Here is a 24095-nt window from a genome sequence, read left to right as displayed (position 1 = left end):
AAGAAAATAAATCGGCCTGTATTACACTTCAAACTGATACACAGCAGCTACAAGCCAAAATCGCTGATCTTGAAAATACGGCTCGCCAAGGAAATCTGAGATTTCGTGGTTTTCAAGAGTCCCAGACACAAGAAGACTGCCATGAGCTTGTCAGAGGGTTTTGCCTACATCTGCTCTCAGAAACTAACCCAGGGCCCGACTATCATGCTCCGGATATAAAATTTGATAGAGCACACAGGGCAATAAGATCCCCTATGCCCAATCGCAGTCGAGATATTATAGTTTGTTTCTCTGACTACTCTACCAAAGAACAAGTAGCGCAGGCAGCCAGATCACAGCCTATCTGGAAATGGAATGGGCAAGATATTTCTGTCTACCCTGATCTCTCCACCGCTAGGCTACAAAACAGACAATCGCTGCGAGAAGCCACTACTTTCCTCCGAAATAACAGCACTAAATACCGCTGGTTGCACCCATTCGGGCTTTCAGTTACCCTGGACGGGATTACACACAAAATAATGTCTCCAGCCGAAGCCCATCTTGTCCTTGCTCCACGTGGTTATATCAGCACTCAACCTCCGACCAAAAAACACAGAATGCAGACTACTACTACACCCTACCCCTCCTGGCAAAGGGCAGGAAAACAACCAGGACGGCTCCATAGACAATCTGGAGGATCCTCACACAGCCACGGATCCATCTGAGCATTCTTTACTTCGCTATAAGTTCCAGTGTCATGATAAAATTTGACTGAGTATTCTTTTATAGTTACATTATTATAATCTCTGCATATGCTTGTTTCTGTATCTTGACTCAAGTCTCGGATACCATGTAAAGGTCCCCATTGGACCAAACTTTGTTTATTGAGGTCTGGGGGAGTGGAGGCCATCTCTGTCCATTAATACCTCACACCCCCCAGAGAAGGGATGGTGATAGCCTGCATGGAGGGAAAGCAAGTCCATTTCAAATACGTGAGGACAGCATCAGTCCTCGTGGTTTCATGATATGCTTATTCATACTTATTCTGGTAGTTGCATCCATACTACTCCCATCCGAATGTCAGGGTTAAACCCTCGTAGCTTGTGGATTAGGCTTGGGTTACTACTGAATGTTTTTAATCAATACTCTCATGCTATGATGATTATTAAGTTGTATAATACCTATGAACACTGTATTGGCATCCTGTTTCCAACAGTGGCCAATCCAGGCCATAAGAACCTGGCAAGTACCCAAAAACTAAGTCTATTCCATGTTACTGTGGCTAGTAATAGCAGTGGGTATTTTCTAAGTCAACTCAATTAATAGCAGGTAATGGACTTCTCCTCCAATAATTTATCCAATCCTTTTTTTAACACAGCTATACTAACTGCACTAACCACATCTATCCGGACCCTTGGTCTGACCCAGCATGGCATGTTCTTATGTTCTTAAGATGATGTCAGCTTGAAATCTGACTCCGTCTCCCATCTGCTAGCAGAAGAGCACATACCCATTGGTCCTGAGTCCATCTAGCTACACACTAGGAAAATAAAATTAAAGAAACGTTGGGTTTATGAGGTGTTTTTCTCCTCGGGAGCCACTAAAAAGAAAGGGGTAGCAATCCTAATGCACAAGCAAGGGTCTGGAAACCTTGGAGAGATGATGATGGGGGAATTATTTGGGAAAGATATCATTTTGGTTTCTGCGTATGTGCCCAATCAGTAAGATCACACTTTTTTTTACAAACATTATTGCAGGTTACTCAATACTGGGTGGAGGTGATAAACTGTGTGTTGGATCCAGATTTAGAAAGGAGTTCTTCCACTCCTATCTCCAGGATGGGGAAGGGTAAAGGTATTCATTTTCTATGAGATAATTTGTCTTTGATTGATATTTGGAGAGTTCTTCATTCAGAAGAACGTGACTTTACCCATCATGGATAACACATTGAAATCATCGGCTCAGTGTGCTGCGGCAGTCAAAAAAGCAAACAGAATGTTGGGAATTATTAGGAAGGGAATGGTGAATAAAACGGAAAATGTCATAATGCCTCTGTATCGCTCCATGGTGAGACCGCACCTTGAATACTGTGTACAATTCTGGTTGCTGCTTCTCAAAAAAGATATAATTGTGATGGAGAAGGTACAGAGAAGGGCGAGCAAAATTATAAAGGGGATGGAACAGCTCCCCTATGAGGAAAGGCTGAAGAGGTTAGGGCTGTTCAGATTGGAGAAGAGATGATCACTGGTGCTAAGGTCGGCACCCATCCAGACATTAGAGACATTATCCCCGTTAGTAAGCACTAGGTCGAGTATCACGCCCTCCCTCGTGGGTTCCATTATCATTTGTTTGAACAGAGCCCCTTGCAGGGCATCCATTAACTTTCTACATCTGGAAGATTCCACAGAAAGGATTTTCCAGTCTACATCCGGCAGATTAAAATCTCCAACAAGCAACATTTCTCCCTTCTTTCCCACCTTTTGGATGTCTTCGACCAGATCTCTGTCCAGTTTTTCTGTTTCAGTCGGAGGCCTGCAGACCACATCAGTAAAAATAAATAAATAAATAAATAAATGGAAGCGACATCTTCTTTTTATAGGATGGTCCTTAATGCTTCTTCTCTACCCCACATCCCTTGCAATTGAATTGCTTGGCTATTGTTTTTGACGTAAAGAGCTGCTCCTCCCCCTTTTCTGTCCTCTCTCTCCTTCCTTATCGCGTTATCACCAGAGATGGCTGTATCCCAATCATGAGACTCAGTGAACCAGATTTCTGTAACAACTCTGTCAAAGACCATTTCCACCATTAAAGCCTGCGGGTCTGGGATTTTATTGCCCAGACTATGAACATTTGTGGTCATAACTTTCCAACTCGTCTCCCTCAGATTGCTGCTCTTTCTAGTCATCTTTTCTGCTATTTTGAGTTGATTGATTTTATTGTTTTCTTCTCCCAATTCCAGTATTTCTTAGGGGTTTACAAGTCAATTTCATTGGCCATCTCTTGCCACCCCCGCCTTCTAGTTTAAATGTCTGATAATGGTTGCTCTGAATTTTTCCCTTAGGATCCGGTATTTATCCAGCTATCTAGTGGGGTCACCACTACATCGCTGCTACTTGTAGAAATGGCCCAACACTGTAAGCTCTCCAGGGCAGGGGGGAGCAAAGCAAAATAAAGGAACGACCCCGTGAAATGCTGGCAGGGGGAGCAAAATGGAATAAAGGCACGGCCCCATAAAAAGCCTGTAGTAACTGAGGTCAGGAGCAGCAAAACTCCAGCCAAACCACCGAGAACCCTCCACTGCTATTGCCTTAATGCGTCCATCCCTGCGGAATCCCTGGACCAGGACCACCTCTCCTTACTGATGCCCTCTTTCTCCTCCTCGGCCTGCTGCTTTCCCCCTCTCAGGAAATGCAATAAAGTGTGTTCAGCTGAACACAGGGTTTTATCCACACTTAGGTGTGCTTTTTCTGAGGGCAAAACTTACTCCTGATGCAGGAAATGTGCATGCTTCAAGAAGAGTCATACTTGCAATGGAGAAGGTAGAGAGAAGGGCGACCAAAATGATAAGGGGAATGGAACAGCTCCCCTATGAGGAAAGACTAAAGAGGTTAGGACTTTTCAGCTTGGAGAAGAGACGGCTGAGGGGGGATATGATAGAGGTGTTTAAAATCAAGAGAGGTCTAGAATGGGTAGATGTGAATCAGTTATTTACTCTTTCGGATAACAGAAAGACTAGGGGGCACTCCATGAAGTTAGCATGTGGCACATTTAAAACTTTTTCACTCAACACACAATTAAACTCTGGAATTTGTTGCCAGAGGATGTGGTTAGTGTTTAAAAAAGGATTGGATAAGTTCTTGGAGGAGAAGTCCATTACCTGCTATTAATTAAGTTGACTTAGAAAATAGCCGTTGCTATTACTAGCAACGGTAATATGGAATAGACTTAGTTTTGGGGTATTTGCCAGGTTCTTATGGCCTGGATTGGCCACTGTTGGAAACAGGATGCTGGGCTTGATGGACCCTTGGTCTGATCCAGTATGGCATGTTAGAAACATAGAAACATAGAAATGACGGCAGAAGAAGACCAACCGGTCCATCCAGTCTGCCCAGCAAGCCTTACACTTATTTTTTCTCATACTTAACTGTTTCTCTTGGCTCTTAGTAACCTTATGTTCTAATTCCCTTTTCACCCCCACTATTAATGTAGAGAGCAGTGATGGAGCTGCTTCCAAGTGAAATATTAAGTTTGATTAGTTGGGTAAGCGGCAGCATAGCTCTCTGCCATGAAGCAGAGGGCAATGCTGGAAATGTGTGAAGTATCAGTTTTTCTTTTCCCCTGTCATTGAAGCAGGGAGTCATGCCGGACATGCACCGAAAGTGAAGCATGCCTTGAAAGTCACATTAACTATCATCAAATATTGAAAAGCCTAATAATTGGTAATACCTATAGCCCATGAACCCATCCCTGTTTTTTTCTTTTTTTTTTTTTAATTGGGAGATGGATGCCCTTCGTCCTTCTACTCTGTGAAGGTGGACACCTACCACTGGTATCCCGCTCCGTTAATGCCTCTGTGGCTACTGCCGCTCCATGCAGTGTTTTACTACCTGCTCTTTATATGCGTCCTCTAGAACTGATGGATCCCATCCCTGTTTTTTTTTTATTATTATTTATTTAATTGGGAGATGACAGCCCTCCATCCTTCCGCTCCGTGAAGGTGGACACCTATCACTGGCCACCGGCATCCCGCTCCGTGAATGCCTCTGTGGCTACTGCCGCTCTGTGCAGTATTTTATTACCTGCTCTTTATATGGACACCTACCACTGGCCACTGGCATCCTGCTCCGTGAATGCCTCTGTGGCTACTGCTGCTCCGTGCAGTATTTTACTACCTGCTCTTTATATGTGTCCTCTAGACCTGATGGATCCCATCCCTGTTTTGTTTTCTGTTTTTTTTTATTTAATTGGGAGATGACAGCCCTACATCCTTCCGCTCCATGAAGGTGGACACCTACCACTGGCCACTGGCATCCCGCTCTGTGAATGCCTCTGTGGCTACTGCCACTCTGTGCAGTATTTTACTACCTGCTCTTTATATGCGTCCTCTAGACCTGATGGATCCCATCCCTGTTTTGTTTTCTGTTTTTTTTTATTTAATTGGGAGATGACAGCCCTACATCCTTCCGCTCCATGAAGGTGGACACCTACCACTGGCCACTGGCATCCCGCTCTGTGAATGCCTCTGTGGCTACTGCCACTCTGTGCAGTATTTTACTACCTGCTCTTTATATGCGTCCTCTAGACCTGATGGATCCCATCCCTGTTTTGTTTTCTGTTTTTTTTTATTTAATTGGGAGATGACAGCCCTACATCCTTCCGCTCCATGAAGGTGGACACCTACCACTGGCCACTGGCATCCCGCTCCGTGAATGCCTCTGTGGCTACTGCCACTCTGTGCAGTATTTTACTACCTGCTCTTTATATGCGTCCTCTAGACCTGATGGATCCCATCCCTGTTTTGTTTTTTGTTTTTTTTTAATTTAATTGGGAGATGACAGCCCTCCATCCTTCCGCTCCGTGAAGGTGGACACCTACCACTGGCCACTGGCATCCCGCTCCGTGAATGCCTCTGTGGCTACTGCCGCTCCGTGCAGTGTTTTGCTACCTGCTATTTTATACGTGTCCTCTGGACCTGATGGATCCACAATGTTTATCTTATGGAAATTCCATGCAAATCATTCCTTTAAGTATTACCTCCCAGCGTACCTTCTTTAGTGTTGGAAATTTAATTCCTGTGTTCAGTACTATAGAAAAAAATTACTGGGTGGGTAAGTGGTGGCAGCCGCTGCCACCACCTAGCCTGATAAATACTGATTTATCCGTATATTGGGCAGTGGGAAGGCACTGCCATATACGTCAGTACATGCCTATCTGGCGTGGTTACCACTACATAGCTCACATTTGTAGAAACGGCCCTGTGAAATGCCAACACTGCAAGCTCTCTGGGGCAGGGGGAGCAAAGCGGAATAAAGGAACAGCCCCGTGCGACACCTGCAGCCCAAACCCAAGAACCCTCCGCCGCTCTCGCCTTAATGCGCCCGTCCCGCAGCGGGGTCCCCGGGCTGGCCCACCACCTCCCCTTACCCATCTCGATGGTGTCTCCCTCTTCCTTGGTTTGCTACTCCCCCCTCTCTGCCTTAAAATGTGTGTTTGGTATTTTTAACTCCCGATGCATTAGCATATTATTAGCTTATTGTATCTGGAATTAAACAAAAAATTAACCTGAGCGTTAGAAATGTGCGCTGGAAACCCAAACACAGTTTTTTAACGTTCAGATTATTGCATCGGCTCCTTTGCTTTTGGCTCCTTTTTTTCTTTCCTGCACAGTCCCTCCAGCAGTCGCAGAATGATGACGCGCATGAAACAGCAGCCCCGCCGGTAGTCGCAGCGTAATGACTCAATGGCAGCAGCAGCCAATCAGAAGAGGCAAGAGGAGCAGGTCAATAGAAGGGGGCGGTGTCTGCAGCCTTCAGAAGACGAAGATCTCTCTCCCACCTCGAGCTCATAACCAGGAATGAGCGATTGCAGTGAAGCTCAGCCCCGGAGGGTAAGTGGTGCCTTTCCAGCCTGTTCTCTTCCCGGTGTCCCTGTGACATTTTCCAGCAGAAGCAGCAGCGCTGAGTGTGAGGAGCTCCAGGCAGGGGGCTCTGCACAGGGAGCAGGGGAGGGAAAGCAAAGCGGGCTCAGGTCTCTGATTCGGAATCTCAGCAGCCTCCCCGCCCTGCATTCAGACCTCCTCATGAGCTGCTCTGATTGCTGCCCTGAGGTTTCCCATACATTTGGATTTTAAAAACCTGAGCATTAAAATTTTAGAATATAGGGGCAAAAGCTTTGCCAAGAAAAATCCCCACATGACCAGGTGGCTTGAATAGGAGCTGTAATTTTACTTTAAGTGCTATTAATTTGTAGTTTTTATTACTTTTTTTCAATTTGTTATTCCTAATATGATGAAGGTCTGTCTGTACATTACATGTCTGGCTCAGGTGGGGGATTCATCTAATTGCAGACCTGCTATTGGAAATTGTAAACTATCAGTAAACATCAGCTATGGTAACTGAAGACTGGAGGGTTGTCAGTGTAACTCCAGTTTTTGAAAGGGATCAAGAGGTGATCCAGGAAACTGCAGACCAGTGAGTCTGACAACTGTGTCAAGCAAAATGATAGAAATTGCTGAACTTATAGATAAGCATTGTTTAAAGGGGCAGTGCCAACAAATTTGCTGCATTTTTTTAGGGCATAAGCAGACGTGGATAAAGGTGAATCAGTTGATACAGTTTATCTGGATTTCCAGAAAGCATTTGACAAAGTTTCTCAGGAGAGACTTCTTAAGAAATTAAAAAGTCATGGGATGGGGGGAATTATCTTATTGTGGATTGCCAACTGGTTAAAAGATAGAAAACAAAGAGTAGGGCTAAATGGTAAATTTTCACAGTGGAAAAAAGTGAATAGCGGAGTGCCTCCAGGGATCTGTTCTGGGACCACTGCTTTTTATTATATTTATAAATGACCTGGAAATGGGAAGAACAAGTGAGGTGATTAGATTTGCTGATGACACAAAATTATTCAAAGTTGTTAAATTGTAAGAATATGAGATATTGCAACATGGCATTGCAAAACTGGGACACTGGGCATGCAAATGAAACTGAATGTGGACAAGTGCAAAGTGATGCACTTAGGGAAGAATAACCCAAATTATAGCTACATAATGCAAGGTTCTACATTAGAAGTCACCAGTGAGGAAAAGAATCTAGTTATCATTATTGATCATACATTGAAATCTTCTGCTCAGTATGCAGCAACAGCCAAGAAAGCAAGTGGAATGCTAGGGATTATTAGGAAAGGAATGGAGAATAAAACAGAGAATATCAAAATACCTCTCTATCGCTTCATGGTGTGACCTCATATTGAGTATTGTGTGCAGTTCTGGTCACCACATTTCAAGAAAGTTATAGCAGAATTAGAAAAGGTACAGAGAAGGGCGATCAGAATAATAAAAGGGATGGAACAATTCCCCTATGATGAAAGGCTAAAGAAGTTAGGACTCTTCAGCTTGGAGAAGAGAAGGTTGAGGAGAGAGATGATGGAGGTCTATAAAATGAGTGGAATGGAATGAGTAATCGTTAATCAGTTGTTTACTCTTTCAAAAAGTACGAAGACCAGGGGACGTACAATGAAGTTACTAGGTAATACATTTAAAACTAATAAGAGAAAATATGTTTGTACTCAATGCATAATTAAGCCCTGGGATTCCTTGCCAGATAATGTGGTGAAAGCTATTAGTGTAGCTGCGTTTAAAAAAAGTTTGGACAAATTCCTGGAGGAAAAGTCCATTAACCATTATTAAGGGAGAGTTGCAGAAATCCACTGCTTTATTTTTGGGATAAGCATCATGGACAACTATCTAATCATTGAGATGCAGCCAGTTACTTGTGACCTGGCTTGGCTGCTGTTGGAAACAGGATACTGGGCTTGATGGATCTTTGGTCTGACCCAGTATGGCAGGTTTTATGTTCTTATGTTCCAGTATTACCATTTCATAGATTAGATTGTTGCTGTGTGAGTTTTGGGTGTTAGTGCTGTTTAGGTGTGATGGGTTTGATACAAAAGTACTGAGTTTATTTTCTGCAGGATTTTGTGTTACTTCTCAAAGTTCCTGGTACAGGAGGGAGTTACCGGTAACTCTCCAGATTTTCTTTTTCTCTTTCCTCAGCCCAACCTATCTCTGCTGATTAAATTGAATAGAAAGGGAAAATCTCACCTGTCTCTTACAGATGTTCCTGTTGGACCGATGGATGGCTTTGTTGGCTCTGAGACTTCAGTGATGGGATCCAGACCTGCCAGGGTACAGGGGTCCCAGTCTGTAGTTCAGACGCCTCGCCTGGAGCAGGACAGGAAGGATATGAAGACGGCACTGGGAGTTCTGCCTTCTCCAGAGCCAGATCCCTCCTCGGTGCAGCCTCTGGCAGAGCCCCCAAAATCAGAAAATGTTACAGGTGTGGCCGCGTCCCCCTTCCCAGATTCACTGCAGCCCAAAACTTTGGACTCTTTGTGGATGTTTCTGGAGCGGCTGGAAGCGACAATTAGCAGCAAGTTGGAAAGGATTCAAAGGCAAATCTCCTCGCTGGAGCTGCGTTCATTGACCCAGGAGAAGACAATCTCTACTTTTGCTAAACAGCTGCAGGCGCTGGAGAACAAGGTGGGACATTTATTCTCAAATTATTCAGCCTCCGTTCAAGATCGTGTTTCACTCAGAAGGAACATTAAGAAGTTAGAAAATGTTGTGAGAAGAAAAATAGTTTAGAATTATTCCTTGGGAAAGTTAATATTTCACCTGGGGAGATGCTAAATAGTTACTTAAGGGAGGCTTTGCAAATATCCAAGGAATCTCTTCCTCCAGTTAACCAAATTTCTTTTCCAATGAAATTTACATTTATAATTTATTTATTTCTTCATTTTTATATACCGACCTTCCTCAAAAGATATCAAGTCGGTTAACAATACGACAAATACATCTCAGTACAGTACAGTTACATCTCAATTGAATCACAATAAAATATACCTAAAATATGCAAACACTAAAATAATAAAGCAAGCATAAAATTAATTCCTAACACAATGCTACGCGTTTATGCACAATATTTCGTCAGCTAATTCTAACATTAATCCCTCAGAATTTTGCAGAATTACTTGGCTCTGAGGATTCTACCCTCACCTTCCTAACCCTATATTATGGAATTTATCCTCTTACTAATAAAGCTAGAAACTAAAACTTGCTAAAAGTTTGTATCTTAATAAGCTGTAGAAGTTGTCAACTATTGACTCCATTTACTTCCTTAAACGCCTGCTCAAATAGCCAGGTCTTTATTCATTTTTTAAACTTCTGAATACTTGGTTCTGTTCTAATGTCAAGTGGTAGTGCATTCCAGCCAGGGAGATGGTCCTCCCTCTGACTGAACTCAAATGTGCTATTTTTTTGGTGATGGAATCGTAAGCAGTGCTTTTCCCCGAAGATCTTAAATTACGGGCTGGGGTATGAATACGAAGAGATGCGTTTAGCCATTCGGTATTGCTGCCATATACTGTTTTATGTATTAATAGTAGACATTTGTATTGAATTCTTGACTGGATTGGCAGCCAGTGCAGCTCTCTCAAAAACAGGTGAAATGTGGTCATATTTCCTCTTATTGGTTAATAAGCGCGCTGCTGCATTTTATAATAGTTGTAAAGGGGGCGTAAAGATGAATTTGGAACTTCCTACAAAAGGGCGTTGCAATAGTCCAACTCCGGTGAAATAAGTGCCTCTAACACTGTACGGAAATCCCCTGTATGTAAAAAAAAAAAAAAAAAGGTCTCAATTTTTTCAAAATTTGCAGTTTATGGCTTTTATTGAGGCTTTCATATTTAATTCAGCATCCAAGATAGGGCCTAAGTCTCTTGCTTCATACTTGATCTTATAAGATGGTAGATTCAGAAATTAAATCCCTTCTATCTTCTCTGTTACTTTATTGCTCATGTATAATATTTCTGTTTTAGAACTGTTTAGTGACAGAGACATATGGGACAAGAGTTGTTTTATGGATGTGAAATATACTTCCCATAGTTTCAGAGTAGATTGAAGTGAATCATTTATGGGTAATAAAATTTGGACATCGTCCGCATTTATAAAGGTTTTCTGTCTTTTGTTGTTGATCCACAAATTGAGGAATAAGAAGTTGAACCCAAAAACTAATTTTCTAAACCTCGGTCATTTTTAGTCTTGAGTTCCCAGCCAGGTCACCTCTACACACCCTCCCTTCCCCCGCCACCCTCTATTCCTTTACTGAAGTCACAGTGACGGGGGCTGCCCATCTTCTCTCCTCCTCCAAACTCACTGCTTCAGGGGTGGCCAATTCCAGTCCTCGAGAGCAACAAACGGGCCTGGTTTTCAGGATATCCACCATGAATATGCATGGGATAGATTTGTATGCACTGCATCCATTGTATGCAGATCTATCTCATACTTTCTTTTGGTCCTGCAGACCAGTCCACACCTGCAGGGATTCCCCTGCTTGCCAGTAGGTGGAGACAGAGAACGTTTTTCCACATTTTTTTTTTTTGCTTACGTCACTGGGATAGCTGGGAAGTTCCTCAGTTCTCTGCCTCCGGTTAGTTGGGGGTATACTGGGATAGTAGGAACTATCAAAAAAAAAAAAGAGAAGTAATAAATAGTAATAGGGCAAGGTAGTTCCCTGTACCTACCTGGATCAGTCCAGACTCCTGTGTTTATTCATCCCTGCCAGCAGATGGAGACAGAGAATGTTTCACTGACACTGCTTGATAAACCCTGGTGCCACCTGCAGTTCCTCAGTATTTCTCTGTCTCCAGCAGATGGTGGCTGGTACATAAATCTGCAGGAAGGTCGACTCTGAAAGGAGCAGCTGAGCGATAAGGCTCTGAGGTTTTTTCCCTCCTCCCTTCTCCGTGCGGTTTTCTGGCATTTATTTTGCTTTTCTGTCAGCGGGGAGGAAATGGTTCGCGATTCAGTTTTCCGCATATGTGGTGCGGTCCTGGCACATCTCAACCGGGCCGCCTTTGCTTGGTGTGTATCTTGGTGGGGGGCCCTCTCTCCTCCCGATGTCGGTACATCTTAAAAGGGATGAAGCATCTTTGTCCTCCCTAGCGGTAACTGGTGCCTTTGTGGAGTCTTAATCTGGTTTTGGATTTTTTTTTGGCGTGGCCCACCTTTCGACTGCTACGGAGCCTCTCATTGAGGTTACTTACCTTGAAAACTGTGTTCCCTGTACGTACCCGGGTCAGTCCAGACCATGGGTTATGCCTCCCTTCCAGCAGGTGGAGACAGAGAAAAACTTGAAAGGCACCCTCACTTAACCTGGTATGCCTCCTGCATCCCTTCAGTATTTCTCTGTCTCCAGCAGATGGAGGTGGTGCAAACACTGCAGTCTTGTCCTCTTTCTGGGGTGTAGGCTATCCCTTGAAATAATTAAGAGTTAACTAGCTATAAAGTTTTGAATCAAGTTTTGAATCAAACAAGTATCTGGGATAGGAGGCGATGTCCTTTCGTGGATAACAAACTGGTTAAAAGACAGGAAACAGAATAGGATTAAATGGTCAATTTTCTCAGTGGAAAAGGGTAAACAGTGGAGTGCCTCAGGGATCTGTACTTGGACCAGTGCTTTTCAATATATATATAAATGATCTGGAAAGGAATACGACGAGTGAGGTTATCAAATTTGTGGATGATACAAAATTATTCAGATTAGTTAAATCATAAGCGGATTGTGATACATTACAGGAGGACCTCCAAGACTTGGAAGATTGGGCATCCAAATGGCAGATGAAATTTAATGTGGACAAGTGCAAGATGTTGCATATAGGGAAAAATAACCCTTGCTGTAGTTACACAATGTTAGGTTCCATATTAGGAACTACCACCCAGGAAAAAGATCTCGGCATCATAGTGGATAATACTTTAAAATCGTCGGTTCAGTGTGCTGCAGCAGTCAAAAAAGCAAACAGAATGTTGGGAATTATTAGAAAAGGAATGGTGAATAAAACGGAAAATATCATAATGCCTCTGTATCGCTCCATGGTGAGACCGCACCTTGAATACTGTGTACAATTCTGGTTGCTGCATCTCAAAAAAGATATAGTTGCGATGGAGAAGGTACAGAGAAGGGCAACCAAAATGATAAGGGGAATGGAACAACTCCCCTATGAGGAAAGACTGAAGAGGTTAGGGCTGTTCAGCTTGGAGACGAGACGGCTGAGGGGGGGATATGATAGAGGTCTTTAAGATCATGAGAGGTCTTGAACGAGTAGATGTGACTCGGTTATTTAAACTTTCGAATAATAGAAGAACTAGGGGGCACTCCATGAAGTTAGCATGTGGCACATTTAAGACTAATCGGAGAAAATTCTTTTTCACTCAACACACAATAAAGCTCTGGAATTTGTTGCCAGAGGATGTGGTTAGTGCAGTTAGTGTAGCTGGGTTCAAAAAAGGTTTGGATAAGTTCTTGGAGGAGAAGTCCATTAATGGTTATTAATCAATTTTACTTAGGGAATAGCCACTGCTATTAATTGCATCAGTAGCATGGGATCTTCTTAGTGTTTGGGTAATTGCCAGGTTCTTGTGGCCTGGTTTGGCCTCTGTTGGAAACAGGATGCTGGGCTCGATGGATCCTTGGTCTGACCCATGGCAATTTCTTATGTTCTTATGAGATGCTTCTGCAGCAGGGAGTGTTTCCCAATCCTCCCAGGGGGTTTTAGATCTTGCAGGGTCAACTCCTCTGGTGGCAGGTTATTGGAGCTGGAGTTGGTAACCCCGCAGGGCTCCAGCCAGGTAAGGAGCTGGGGAAGAGATTACCGGTGGTCTGGTCCCTCTCTTACCCAGTGCGATCCTCAGCGTTGGCGGGAAAAAAAAAAAAAAATCGAAATTTTTGAAAATGTTTTCTTTTTTGGTCGGCTGCACTCCAGGAAGCCTCCCCGTCTGAATCGCTGCATTTTTGACTAATTGCGCCGCGTTTTGGGCTGTGTGTCGTCCCTCCCCCGCCGCTATGATGCCGCGGCCATCTTTGTGTGTGGCGTGTGGCTTTCCCGGCCGGTATTTGCTCCCGCTGCCTTCCTGGAGGGGAAGGCAGCTCCTTTTCTGGGTCTGCAGCGTTAGCTAAGCCCCGAGGGGCTCCAAAAAGGTCTGCTCCGCGGGAACCTCGGGCTGACCCGTTTCCCCTCGGTGCAGGCACGGCAGCCATCTTAAACACCTTTCCTGAAGCTCAGGCAAGGGCTGTGGGGGCGGGGGAGCTTCCCCCAGCGTTGTCTCCGGTCCCTGCCACTCCTGATGATACTTTTGATGAGGACCAGGATTTTTTCCAGGAGGACCCTGATGTCTCAGGGGGAGATGAGGTTGATTCTAATTCTTTTTCTTTAGGTTTTGTCCTCCTTATGCATAAAGCCTTCTTGGTTTCCAAGTCTCCGCAAGGTGGTGCTTTGCCAGCGAGACCTGCGCAGGGACCGCCCCCCAAGGTAGCCAAGGGCACAGATGTGCCTGCGGCTCTACGGGTTGCGAAGTTAAAAGGCGCTTTGGCTTCAGGAGGAGCAGCCGCCCCAGAGGTTCCGGGCAATGTGGCTTCAGATGCGGGGGCCTTTCCTCCCCCGTGGGTGGGGGATTGGACGAAGAGCAGGGGAAACAGACCCCCCCTGGATGGGGATGATCCTAAGGTGGTCCATCTGTTCCAGAGAGAGGAATTAGAACCTCTCATTCCTTCAGTTCTTTCTGAGCTCGGAGTGGAGCTCCCCTTGCATGCACCGCCGCAGGACTTGGTGGACCCAGTCCTGGCGGGATTACGAACGCTGACCTAGGCTTTTCCTTTCCATCCCATGCTTCAGCAGCTGATGACCAGGGAGTGGGAGGCTCCAGATGCTGGTTTACGGGTGGGAAGGGCCATGGATAAGCTTTATCCGTTATTAGATCAATCTTTGGAGCTCCTGCTTCAGTTTTGGCTGTTGTCAAGCGGACCACTATTCCAGTCGCAGGGTTGGCGGCTCTCAAGGATCTTCAGGACCGCAAGCTGGAAGTCCTGCTTAAGTGCATCTTCGAAGTATCGGCCCTGGGTATCCAGGCGGCAGTATGTAGCAGTTACTTGCTGCGGGCAAGCCTGCGCTGGGTCCAGCAATTGCTGACATCTAGAGACCTTCCTCCGGGAGAGTCTGAGTGGTAGTTGCATATGGAGTGGACGCACTGTATGACCTGCTCCGCACTTCCTCTCGCACCATGTCGTTGTTGGTATCGGCGAGGCAGCTTTTGTGGCTCTATAACTGGTCTTCCAAGGCTCAGCTTGGGGCTATCCCGTTTAAAGGTGGTTTCTTATTCGGGGATGATTTGGAGCAGTTGATAAAGTCCCTGGGGGAGAACAAAGTTCACAAGTTAGCAGAGGTCAGGCCAAAACCCTCCAGAGGATTTCCATCTTCCCGCTCTCGTTTTCCAAGGCAACGTAGGTTCCGGCAGACAGGCCGCCTGCAGCTGGGCAGTGACAGCCGTTGGCCAGAAACCAGTCCTGGACCTCGTCCTTTTGAGGCTGCAGAACCTCCTGGGAGGAGTGGTTCTTCCTCCTCTCTCGCCTCCAAGGCTACACAGTGAGATGGAACCAGTCCATCCCTCAGGTTGGGAGTCACCTCTCCCGGTTTTACGAGGCATACGCCAGGATTAATTCCGATCAGTGGGTGCTAAGCATAATAAAATGAGGCTACGCTCTGGAATTTGCTCGACCTCTCCGAGATTTCTTCTTAGTTTCCCCATGCGGTCCTCCGGTCAAGCGGCAGATCGTTCATCAGACACTTGAATGTCTCCTGGCCCTCAGTGTGGTAAAGCCAGTTCCTCCAGAACACTGGAGGACAGGGAGGGTACTCCATTTACTTTGTGGTTCCAAAGAAGGAGGGTTCCTTTCGACCAATTTTGGATCTCAAGAAGGTAAACAAGTCCCTCAAGGTGCCGCACTTTCGCATGGAGACTGTGCGCTCTGTCATCACGGCAGTACGCAAGGGAGAATTCCTGGCCTCTCTGGATCTGATGGAGGCATATTTATACATTCCCATTTGCGAGGACCACCAAAAGTTCCTTCGCTTTATGGTTCTGGGAATGCATTATCAATTTTGCGTTCTTCTGTTCGGTCTTGCGACCACTCCCCGTACATTCACCAAAGTCATAGTGGTTGTGGCAGCATCGCTACAGAGACAAGGCCTTCTCATTCATCCCTACCTGGACGATTGGCTCATCAGGGTGAAATCGAGAGATTGTTGTGTAGAAACGATCCACAAGGTGACTGCTCTCTTGGAATCCCTCAGCTGGGTAATCAATCAGGCCAAGAGCAACCTTGTCCTCTCTCAGATATTGGAATTTCTGGGAGCTCTGTTCGACACTATGGTCGGGAAAGTTTTCCTCCCGACGAACCGAATGCACAAACTAATGGGGCAGGTTCGTCACTTGTTGGCCCTCCCATTGCCCAAGGCCTGGGACTACCTTCAAGTTCTCTGATCGATGGCATTTACGCTGGAGGTGGTTCCCTGGGCTTTTGTGCATATGAGACCATTACAGAGTGCGTTACTTTCCCGGTGGGATCCCAAGTCGGAGAATTTCCAATTTCCTCTGCCACTAACCGATCATGCCAGGTCCAGTCTTGGGTGGTGGCTTTGCCCATACAACCTGTCTCAAGGGGTGGACTTGGAAGTCCCAAACTGGATAGTGGTGACCACAGATGCCAGTCTCTCCGGCTGGGGAGCTGTTTGCCAGCATCTGTCGGTGCAGGGCACCTGGTTCCCAGAGGAGTCCGGATGGTCGATCAATCACCTGGAGACCAGGGCAGTTCGCTTGGCCCTGCAGCATTTTCTCCCCTGGTTGCACCATCAGGCAGTTCGTGTTCTATCCGAAAATGCGACGACGGAGGCCTACATCAACCGTCAAGGAGGCACCAGAAGTCAAGCCGTAGCAGACGAGGCGGAGCTACTCATGGCTTGGGCGGAGGAAAATCTGGCGATGCTAGCGGCATCTCACATTGCCGGAAAGGACAACATACAAGCAGACTTTCTAAGTTGCCGGCGCATCGATCCCTCAGAGTGGGAGCTCTGGGACCGAGCAATGGATCTCATTGCTCACAGGGGAGGGACTTCCCACATGGACCTGATGGCGATGTGAGACAATGCCAAGGCTCATCTTTTCTTCAGTCGCAGAAGGGAACATGGCGCGGAGGGGGTCAATGTGCTAGTACTTCCCTAGCCAACGTCGGTGCTTCTTTATGTGTTTCCTCCTTGGCCTGTGGTGGGCAAGGTTCTTCGCAGGATAGAGGTCCACCCGGGGACCGTAATCCTAGTAGCTCCCGAATGGCCCCGACGTCCTTGGTTCGCGGATTTAATCAATCTAGCTGTGGACAGGCCTCTACGACTCTGACATCTTCCACATCTTTTTCACCAAGGTCCTATATATTTCCGACCAGGAATAACCAGTTAGAAAATGTGATGCCCTTGTACAGGTCCTTGGTGAGGCCTCACCTGGAGTATTGTGTTCAGTACTGGAGACCGTTTCTCAAAAGGAACAGAGTTAGGGTGGAGGCAGTCCAGAGAAGAGTGACCAAAATGGTGGGAGGTCAGTATCCAAAAACCTGAGGAGAGATGAAGAATATGAATATGTATACCCTGGAAGAGAGGAGGTGCAGGAGTGATATGATACAGACCTACCTGAAAGGTTTTAATGATGTGCAAAGTCAAACCTTTTCCATTGGAAACAAATCAGCAGAACTAGGGGTCACAACAAGAAACTCCAAGGAGGACGCCTCACAGCCAACATCAGAAAATATTTCTTCACAGAGAGTGTGGTAGATGCCTGGAATGCCCTTCCGGAGGAGGTGGTGAAAACCAAAACAGTGAAAGAATTCGAAAGGGCATGGGATAAACACTGTGGATTGCCAAAGGATGAAAACGAAAAAAAAGAGTGCACAGAGTAACTTGATGGTGCGGCGGTTATTACCCTTCACCAATAAGCCTTTATGCTGTTGATGCAAGTCCATCATTGCTTTCTGCTTCAACAGCAAGGAGAAAAGGGGAAATGGAGTCAGACAGCAAACCAACGAAGGCCCCGACTTTTACTATGGGGTTAACTGATGAGCAAAGGGGGTAACGGAGAATTGGATTCAAACAGCAACCAACGAGGCCCTGACTTTTATGGTCTGGGAAACTGATAAGCAAGGGGTAACTTACAAGACACAGCAGATACCATTTGCTTACTGGGCAGACTGGATGGACTCTTTGGTTCTCTTCTGCCATCATTTCTATGTTTCTATGTGGGAGTAAACAGGACGAGTTGGCGTCGTGGACTGCAGTAGCCCGCTGCATTAAGAAGGAAGTCACGGCCACATATGTGGATGCTGAGCAGCCGTTGCCTAGTCAGGTTAGAACTCATTACACTAGGGCTCAGGCAGTGTCATGGGCAGAGATTAGATTATTGTCTCCTGTCGAGATTTGCCGAGCTGCGACATGGTCCTCCTTACACACATTTTCCGGGCATTACCACCTGGATGTGCAAGCCCAGGATGCAGCCTTCGCGCATGTGGTGGTGTTTGGACCGTGAGCAGCCTCCTGCCTGTTCGTGAGTAACTTTGGTACATCCCACTGGTGTGGATCCACTTATCTGAATGCTAGGAAATCAGAAATTACTACTTAGCTGATAATTTCCCTTTCTTTAATGATTATAGGTGGATCTACCTACCCATCCTTGACTGCCGGCGGGTTGTGCTATTGTCCTCCTGCGTGGCCGCATGTTGCAGGGGTTACAGGTAAGTGTCAATCCAGCCCCTAGATCAGTGTTATTACCCTCCTTGTCTGAGGTCAGTGTTTCCTGTTGGCTAAGTGCTGGAATGGTAATCAACTTTTGTTAGTTTGTCCACAGTTGGCATTTGCAGAGAATACTGGCAGGCTGATGTCAGTGTAGGGGTATATATATATATATACTGTGAGGTCAGCTTTGCTCTGTCTCCATCTGCTGGTAGAGTTGCATAACCCACTGATGTGGATCCAGCTATCTTCATTATAGAAAAATACATTATCAGGTAAGAAGTAATTTCTCCTCATACACGACAAACAAGAATCTGGAAGAAGTGTCTTATATAGAGAAGTACTTAGGATTTAAAAGCAGCATCAATAAGGTGAGTTTTTAAACTGGATTCACTTATGGCCAGAGAAGGAAACAAGACCCAAGGACTCAGGAAGTCTCTTCCAGGCACTCGGCAGAGCGAGGCAGAAAGCAGGGAATCGGAAGGTGGTGGTGGAGGAGAAAGGCACAGATAAGAGGAACAGCATTCACGAGGAAGGGAGAGAGAAGAGAAGAAAGGCAGTGAGGAGCTGCAGAGTGAGTGCATTTGTAGGGGAGGGAGAGAAGCTTGAACTGTAGGTGGAAGTGGACAGAGAGCCAATGTAGCGACCTGAGAAGAGGGGTTACATGATCATAGCGAGGTTAAAGACAGAGAAGTCATGCAGCTAAATGTTGAAGAGATTGCAGGGGAGAAAAACGATTCAGCAGGAGGTCAGCACAGAGCAAGTTACAGAAGTCTAAGCAGGAGGAGATAAGAGAGGGGAGGAGGGTTTTGGCTCAGAGAGGAAGGGATAGATTTTAGCAGTGTTATAGAGGAGGAACTGACTCACTTTAGCAGTGTTTTGGATGTGCAGAAGGAGGGAGAGGCATCAAAGATGACCCAAGGTTAGGGACTGAGCAAACCAGGAGGATGAGAGCACAGTGAGCCCTCCTGATGTGACAGAATCAGATGTTCCTGATGTTCTGGATAATGCTCTGTTAGATCTGGGGTTTTATTATTCACTGATTTATCCAGGCAGAGACGATTGATATTCTGGGTCTCTGGGATTAGACTTGTAAACCCCGAGGTCCAGAAAGGAAACTGAGTCCAGGGGAACAAGTCTGGCAGTTCCTGGGGATGAGGGGTCCTGGTGTCCCCTCTTCCATGATAAAATGTTATGAGATTAAACCCAGCTGAGCCCCTCCACGCGTCCCTGAGTGTTTCTGGTTTGTGTTTCAGGTGCCAGTGACGTTTGAGGACCTCACTGTCTCTTTCTCCCAAGAGGAAGGAGGTTGTTTAGATGAAGGACAGAAGGAGCTTTACAGGGATGTGAAGGAGAATTATGAGACCCCGAGCTCTGTAGGTAAGGATTGCATTATCTCCATTTTTAATAAATACAGGGGATGTTTTACTAAAAGTCATTTTTTTCCTGGGTCATCTCTACACCAGAGATGTGCAGACAGGGCTGGATTTAGCAATAGGTGCATGAGGTCTGTCCTCTCTCCTCTCCTCTCCCCTCCCCATGCCTGCTCCACTCATCCTCTTTTTTTCCCATCCCTGAAATCTCCTCTTTCTGATACTTGAGATCACTTTATTTATTTAAATTTTTTTATATACCGACATTCGATCTGAGATATCACATCGGTTTACATTCAGGTACTGTAGGTATTTCCCTATCCCCGGAGGGCTTACAATCTAAGTTTTTGTACCTGAGGCAATGTAGGGTGTTTATTCCCTTGAGTTTCCATTCCAAAAAAGAAAAGGGAAGAATCCCATCCCGGGGGGGGGAATTTCATATTATGGAACAAGTAGGCAGTGAAAAAGTATTTCCGCGTACCTATCAAGAAGTGTCTCCACCGCGTCCAGAGGCGAAGCGCGGTTCGTAGGGATGGGGAGAGGACGCCCCCGAACCCCTCCACGTCTCTCAAGGTTGCCAGGTAAGAGCCTCAATCAGCATGTCTCCCAACAGATCTTGTTCAGTGGTAGCCCACGGTGGGGTCTCACCTCGTTTTGTGCCAGGACAAGATAGCACTGAGCCGGGCAGCCTCATAATGCCAGCGGAGCTGGGGGGGGACTCTCATGCCGCCCCTCAGTTTATGTCTATAGAGTACACGATTGGCCACCCGTGGGGGGGGGGGGGGGGGGGGTCTCCTTTTCCAAAATAAATGCGAACAAACGTTTCTGCCAGCATTTCAACATTGCCATGGGGGATGTGTATCGGTAGAGACTGCAGTAGGTAATTAAATTTGGGGTAAGGCATTCATTTTTATCGTTGCTCTTCTCCCTGTCCGGGCGATGGGAGACTTTGCCCAGTTGTCCAAAAACACGAAATATTTTGGCTGTCCAAGGGAGTGAAATTTAGCTTAAATAAATCTTCCAACTGGTTTCTGATCAGGATTCCCAGATATTTTTATATCCTTCCCAGCCCATTTGAATGGAAATTGTGTTTTTTCAAGGGGACAGTCTGCTCATCTGATAAAGAGACGTTGAGCACTTCTGATTTGTCGAGATTGAGGCGAAAACCCGACACAGAGCTAAACTCTGTCAGCATGTCCACCACTCCAGCCAAAGACCGCTGCGTCTCAGACAGGGTGAACGGCACATCGTCCGCAAACAATGACGTCTTATAATCTCTACTTCCAACCTGTATACCAGTGATAGACGCTTCCCCTCTAATTCTGGTTGTAAATGGCTCGAGAAACAGGGCGAACAGCAATGGGGATAAGGGGCAGCCTTGCCTGGTCCCCCGATGTATTTGAAAAGGGTCCGAGTAGACCCCATTTACTTTGACCCTGGCTTTCGGGTCTTCATATAGCTTAGACAACCATTTCCGGAATTTAGGTGATCTGTGCTTTAGATATAGCTATGCTATTGTATATTAAATGTGGTTTATTATTTTAATTTATTGTAATCTGCTTAGAAGGGCAGGGCCACTGTAAGTGGATAATAATAAACGATTTAAAAATATAATAGTAGATAAGCCCAGAGGATCCAGACCCACAGGAATCCTAAAGGGAGGGCCCTGTGTGATCTCCAGCGTTCCTGTATTGCCACAGCTTTATTGCTGCTCAGATAAAAATGTCACAGGGGTAGGTAGGATCCCAACTCCTGTGTTAAAAGATCTTCACTGGCTCCCTGTGCAGAGTCGCTCTTAGGTGAAACTGATGGTGATATTCAGAAATAAAGTGTTTCCTAGCGTGTAGCCAGATGGACTCAGGACCAATGGGTTATGTGCTCCCCTGCTAGCAGATAGAGACAGAGTCAGGTTTCAAAGCTGACATCACCCTAGATCCACCCCTGCAGTGACCTCAGCCATTCAGTATCCCTCCGTCTCCTAGCAGATGTGGATTTTGCCTTCCCTATTAGGATCGCCGTACTCTTTAGAAGAGGAAATTTTACCTTTAAATTGGAGGAAGATCGAGCCCCGTTCTCCTGTGGTGATACTTACAGACCCTTCCCCAGTTTATTTATTTATTTATTCCTGAGGTGATTTCCGAGATCCCTCAGAGGTTGCCTTGGTCTGGTAGCCGGTTCCTGGCGTGGACTTTGCTGCTGAAGTAGCTGAAAGGCAGCGGATGCAGGAAGCCGAGCGCAGCGATGACGGCCTAAGCCCTCTCCCCCCCGCAGCTGGAGACAGTCTCTGACTCAGCCGGTAAGCGCTGAGCCCAGGTAAGTAAAAGAACTCCTTCAATTCAGAGATGTGGAAGGGCTCCGGTAACTCTTTTTTTCGGACTCTTGCTTGGCACGCTTTACCGACGACGTTCCTGATGCCATTGGAGCAAGGGAAGGGGGGTTTCAGAGTGGGTTGAGCGGCCCTCCAATGGGCCAGGCCCTGCTTCAAGCTTGGTGAGGCACTCCACGTGCCTGGCCATGGCTGCGCCATCTTGCATGCAGTTTTGTTCGGTGCCATTTTTCCCCATAGACTGACAGTACGTGCAGTGCTGGCTCGCCCTACTGTGTGCATAAGTGAGCATATAACCGCGCACATACCTACGTGTGTAAGTACACGCATGCATTCGCACACAGCTGGACGCTTACATTTACGCGCGTCGGGGCAGATTTGTGTGCGCTCTAGTTCAAGCGCTAGCCGGCTGAATGCACAAGCTGCACTGAACTATGGCTTCAGCAGCAAAGAAACACAATCGACACTCCCTTTGTGCTGCCTGACATATTAGAGCTTTACAGTCTGACCTTTAATCCTTCCTGTGTCAGCACTGTGAGGAGGCCCAGGGAGGGCTGGACTCTCAGAACTTTTCCAAGCCCGGCCCTTCCCAGTCAGAGGACTGGTCAGCCATGACCTTATCCGGTAGTACCCTGGATTTGATCAATCCAGGGACTGCGTCCTCCCCGGGAGAGGGGTAGTTCATGGGTGTTTACCCCAGTTCCTCCTGGCCTAGGCATGGACCCAGTGACCTTCTCTTGGGTGGAATTCTTTCAGGGCCTTCAAGCCTTTGCTCAGGCGCAGTCAGCTGCTTACCCCTGCCCGGTCTGAGCCCCAGTTGGGAAGGCCTCGTCCTCCCAGCCCTATCTGCAGGCTTACCAAGGGTATCCCTGACAGGGATCCAGACACCACGGACGACAAAGAGGATGCAGGCTCATTGAAGGACAGGGAAATCCTTCCAGGCCTGGAGCCATACCAGACCATCTTACAGTTTTTCCACAGAGATGAATTGCCGCCACTGGTGTCCCAGACCCTGAAGACTTTGGGAGCTCCAGGCATGGACCTTATGTCAGAGCCAAAGAAGAACCCCATCCTGGTGTCTCTACGGAAAGCCACTTGCTACTTCCAGATGCCGGAAGCCATCCAGGAGTTGATTGACCTGGAGTGGGATGCCTCGGAAGCCAGTTCTAAAGGAGGTTGGGCATTGAAGGCCTTGTACCCTCTGGACCCGGCAGCCAAAGAACACCTGTGTTTCCCGAGAGTGGACGCCCTGGTTTGCGCTGTTTCAAAGTGAACAACTATCCCAGTAGAGGGAGGAGTTGCCTTGAAGGATGCGCACGATAGGCGGCTGGAGTCCATCCTTAAGCAAGCCTTTGATGTGACAGCAATGAAGCTGCAGTTCACTTCTGTTCTGGCCTGGTGGCTTGCTTGTGTCTGCTTCTCCCAAGAGGCAGATAGCTAAGGGACACATTCCAGAGAGGCGATGGAATCCACCGCCTTCCTAGCCGGATGCAAGCTCTGACCTAGTGCGGTCCTTGGCCAGAGGGGTAGCCTCAGTGGTGGTGGCCAGAAGATAGCTATGACTGCAAAATTGGTCAGCGGATGCGATCTCTAAGGCAAACCTCACAAAGATGCCCTTTTTGGGGTCCCTCCTATTGGAAGTGAATTGGAAAAGTTGGGCAGTAAATGGGGTGAATCTCCAGGGTCACGGCTACTGGAAGATAAGAAAAAGAGGCTGCAGCGCCCCTCATCTATGAAGGGTCGGACCAGGGGCTTCCAGCTTTTTCGGCCCTACAGAAACTCGTCATTTCAGACATCTCGACCTTCGGGAAGGTCTCAGTCCTTTCGGAGCTGTCAACCAAAAAGAGGAACTGGTTCGGGCTCAGGTTTGACCCAAACTCCCAATGAAGTTTGGACGACCAATCCACAGGACGAGGGGATAGGGAGCTGACTATCCCTCTTCTCTCAGCGGTGGATCGAGATCACGTCGGACAAATGGGTTCTGGACATCATTCGAGAAGGATACGCTCTGGAATTTCGCAGCATACCTCATTCATCAA

At 46.7% G+C, this 24095-nt stretch overlaps 1 protein-coding gene across 4 annotated transcripts in view; it reads left to right on the top strand.

The window, feature by feature from the left end:
* Positions 1-6479: 6479 nt before the first annotated feature.
* The window catches only part of LOC115083672 (zinc finger protein 271-like), a 30667-nt gene continuing 13051 nt past the window's right edge, over positions 6480-24095 (top strand). For 2 of the 4 annotated variants that reach the window (XM_029587624.1, XM_029587623.1), the window contains exons 1-3: positions 6495-6586; positions 8750-9235; positions 19614-19737. In XM_029587624.1, the coding sequence (XP_029443484.1) occupies positions 6554-6586; positions 8750-9235; positions 19614-19737 (643 nt within the window). In that variant the 5' untranslated portion in view covers positions 6495-6553. Of the gene's footprint in view, positions 6587-8749; positions 9236-19613; positions 19738-24095 lie in introns of all 4 variants that reach the window. The other 2 variants (XM_029587625.1, XM_029587626.1) reach the window with 2 other exon arrangements.

This window comes from Rhinatrema bivittatum, chromosome 2 (genome assembly GCF_901001135.1).
Source record: "Rhinatrema bivittatum chromosome 2, aRhiBiv1.1, whole genome shotgun sequence".
NCBI classification, from domain to species: Eukaryota; Metazoa; Chordata; class Amphibia; order Gymnophiona; family Rhinatrematidae; genus Rhinatrema; species Rhinatrema bivittatum.
This window is presented reverse-complemented; position numbering and strand designations above follow the sequence as displayed.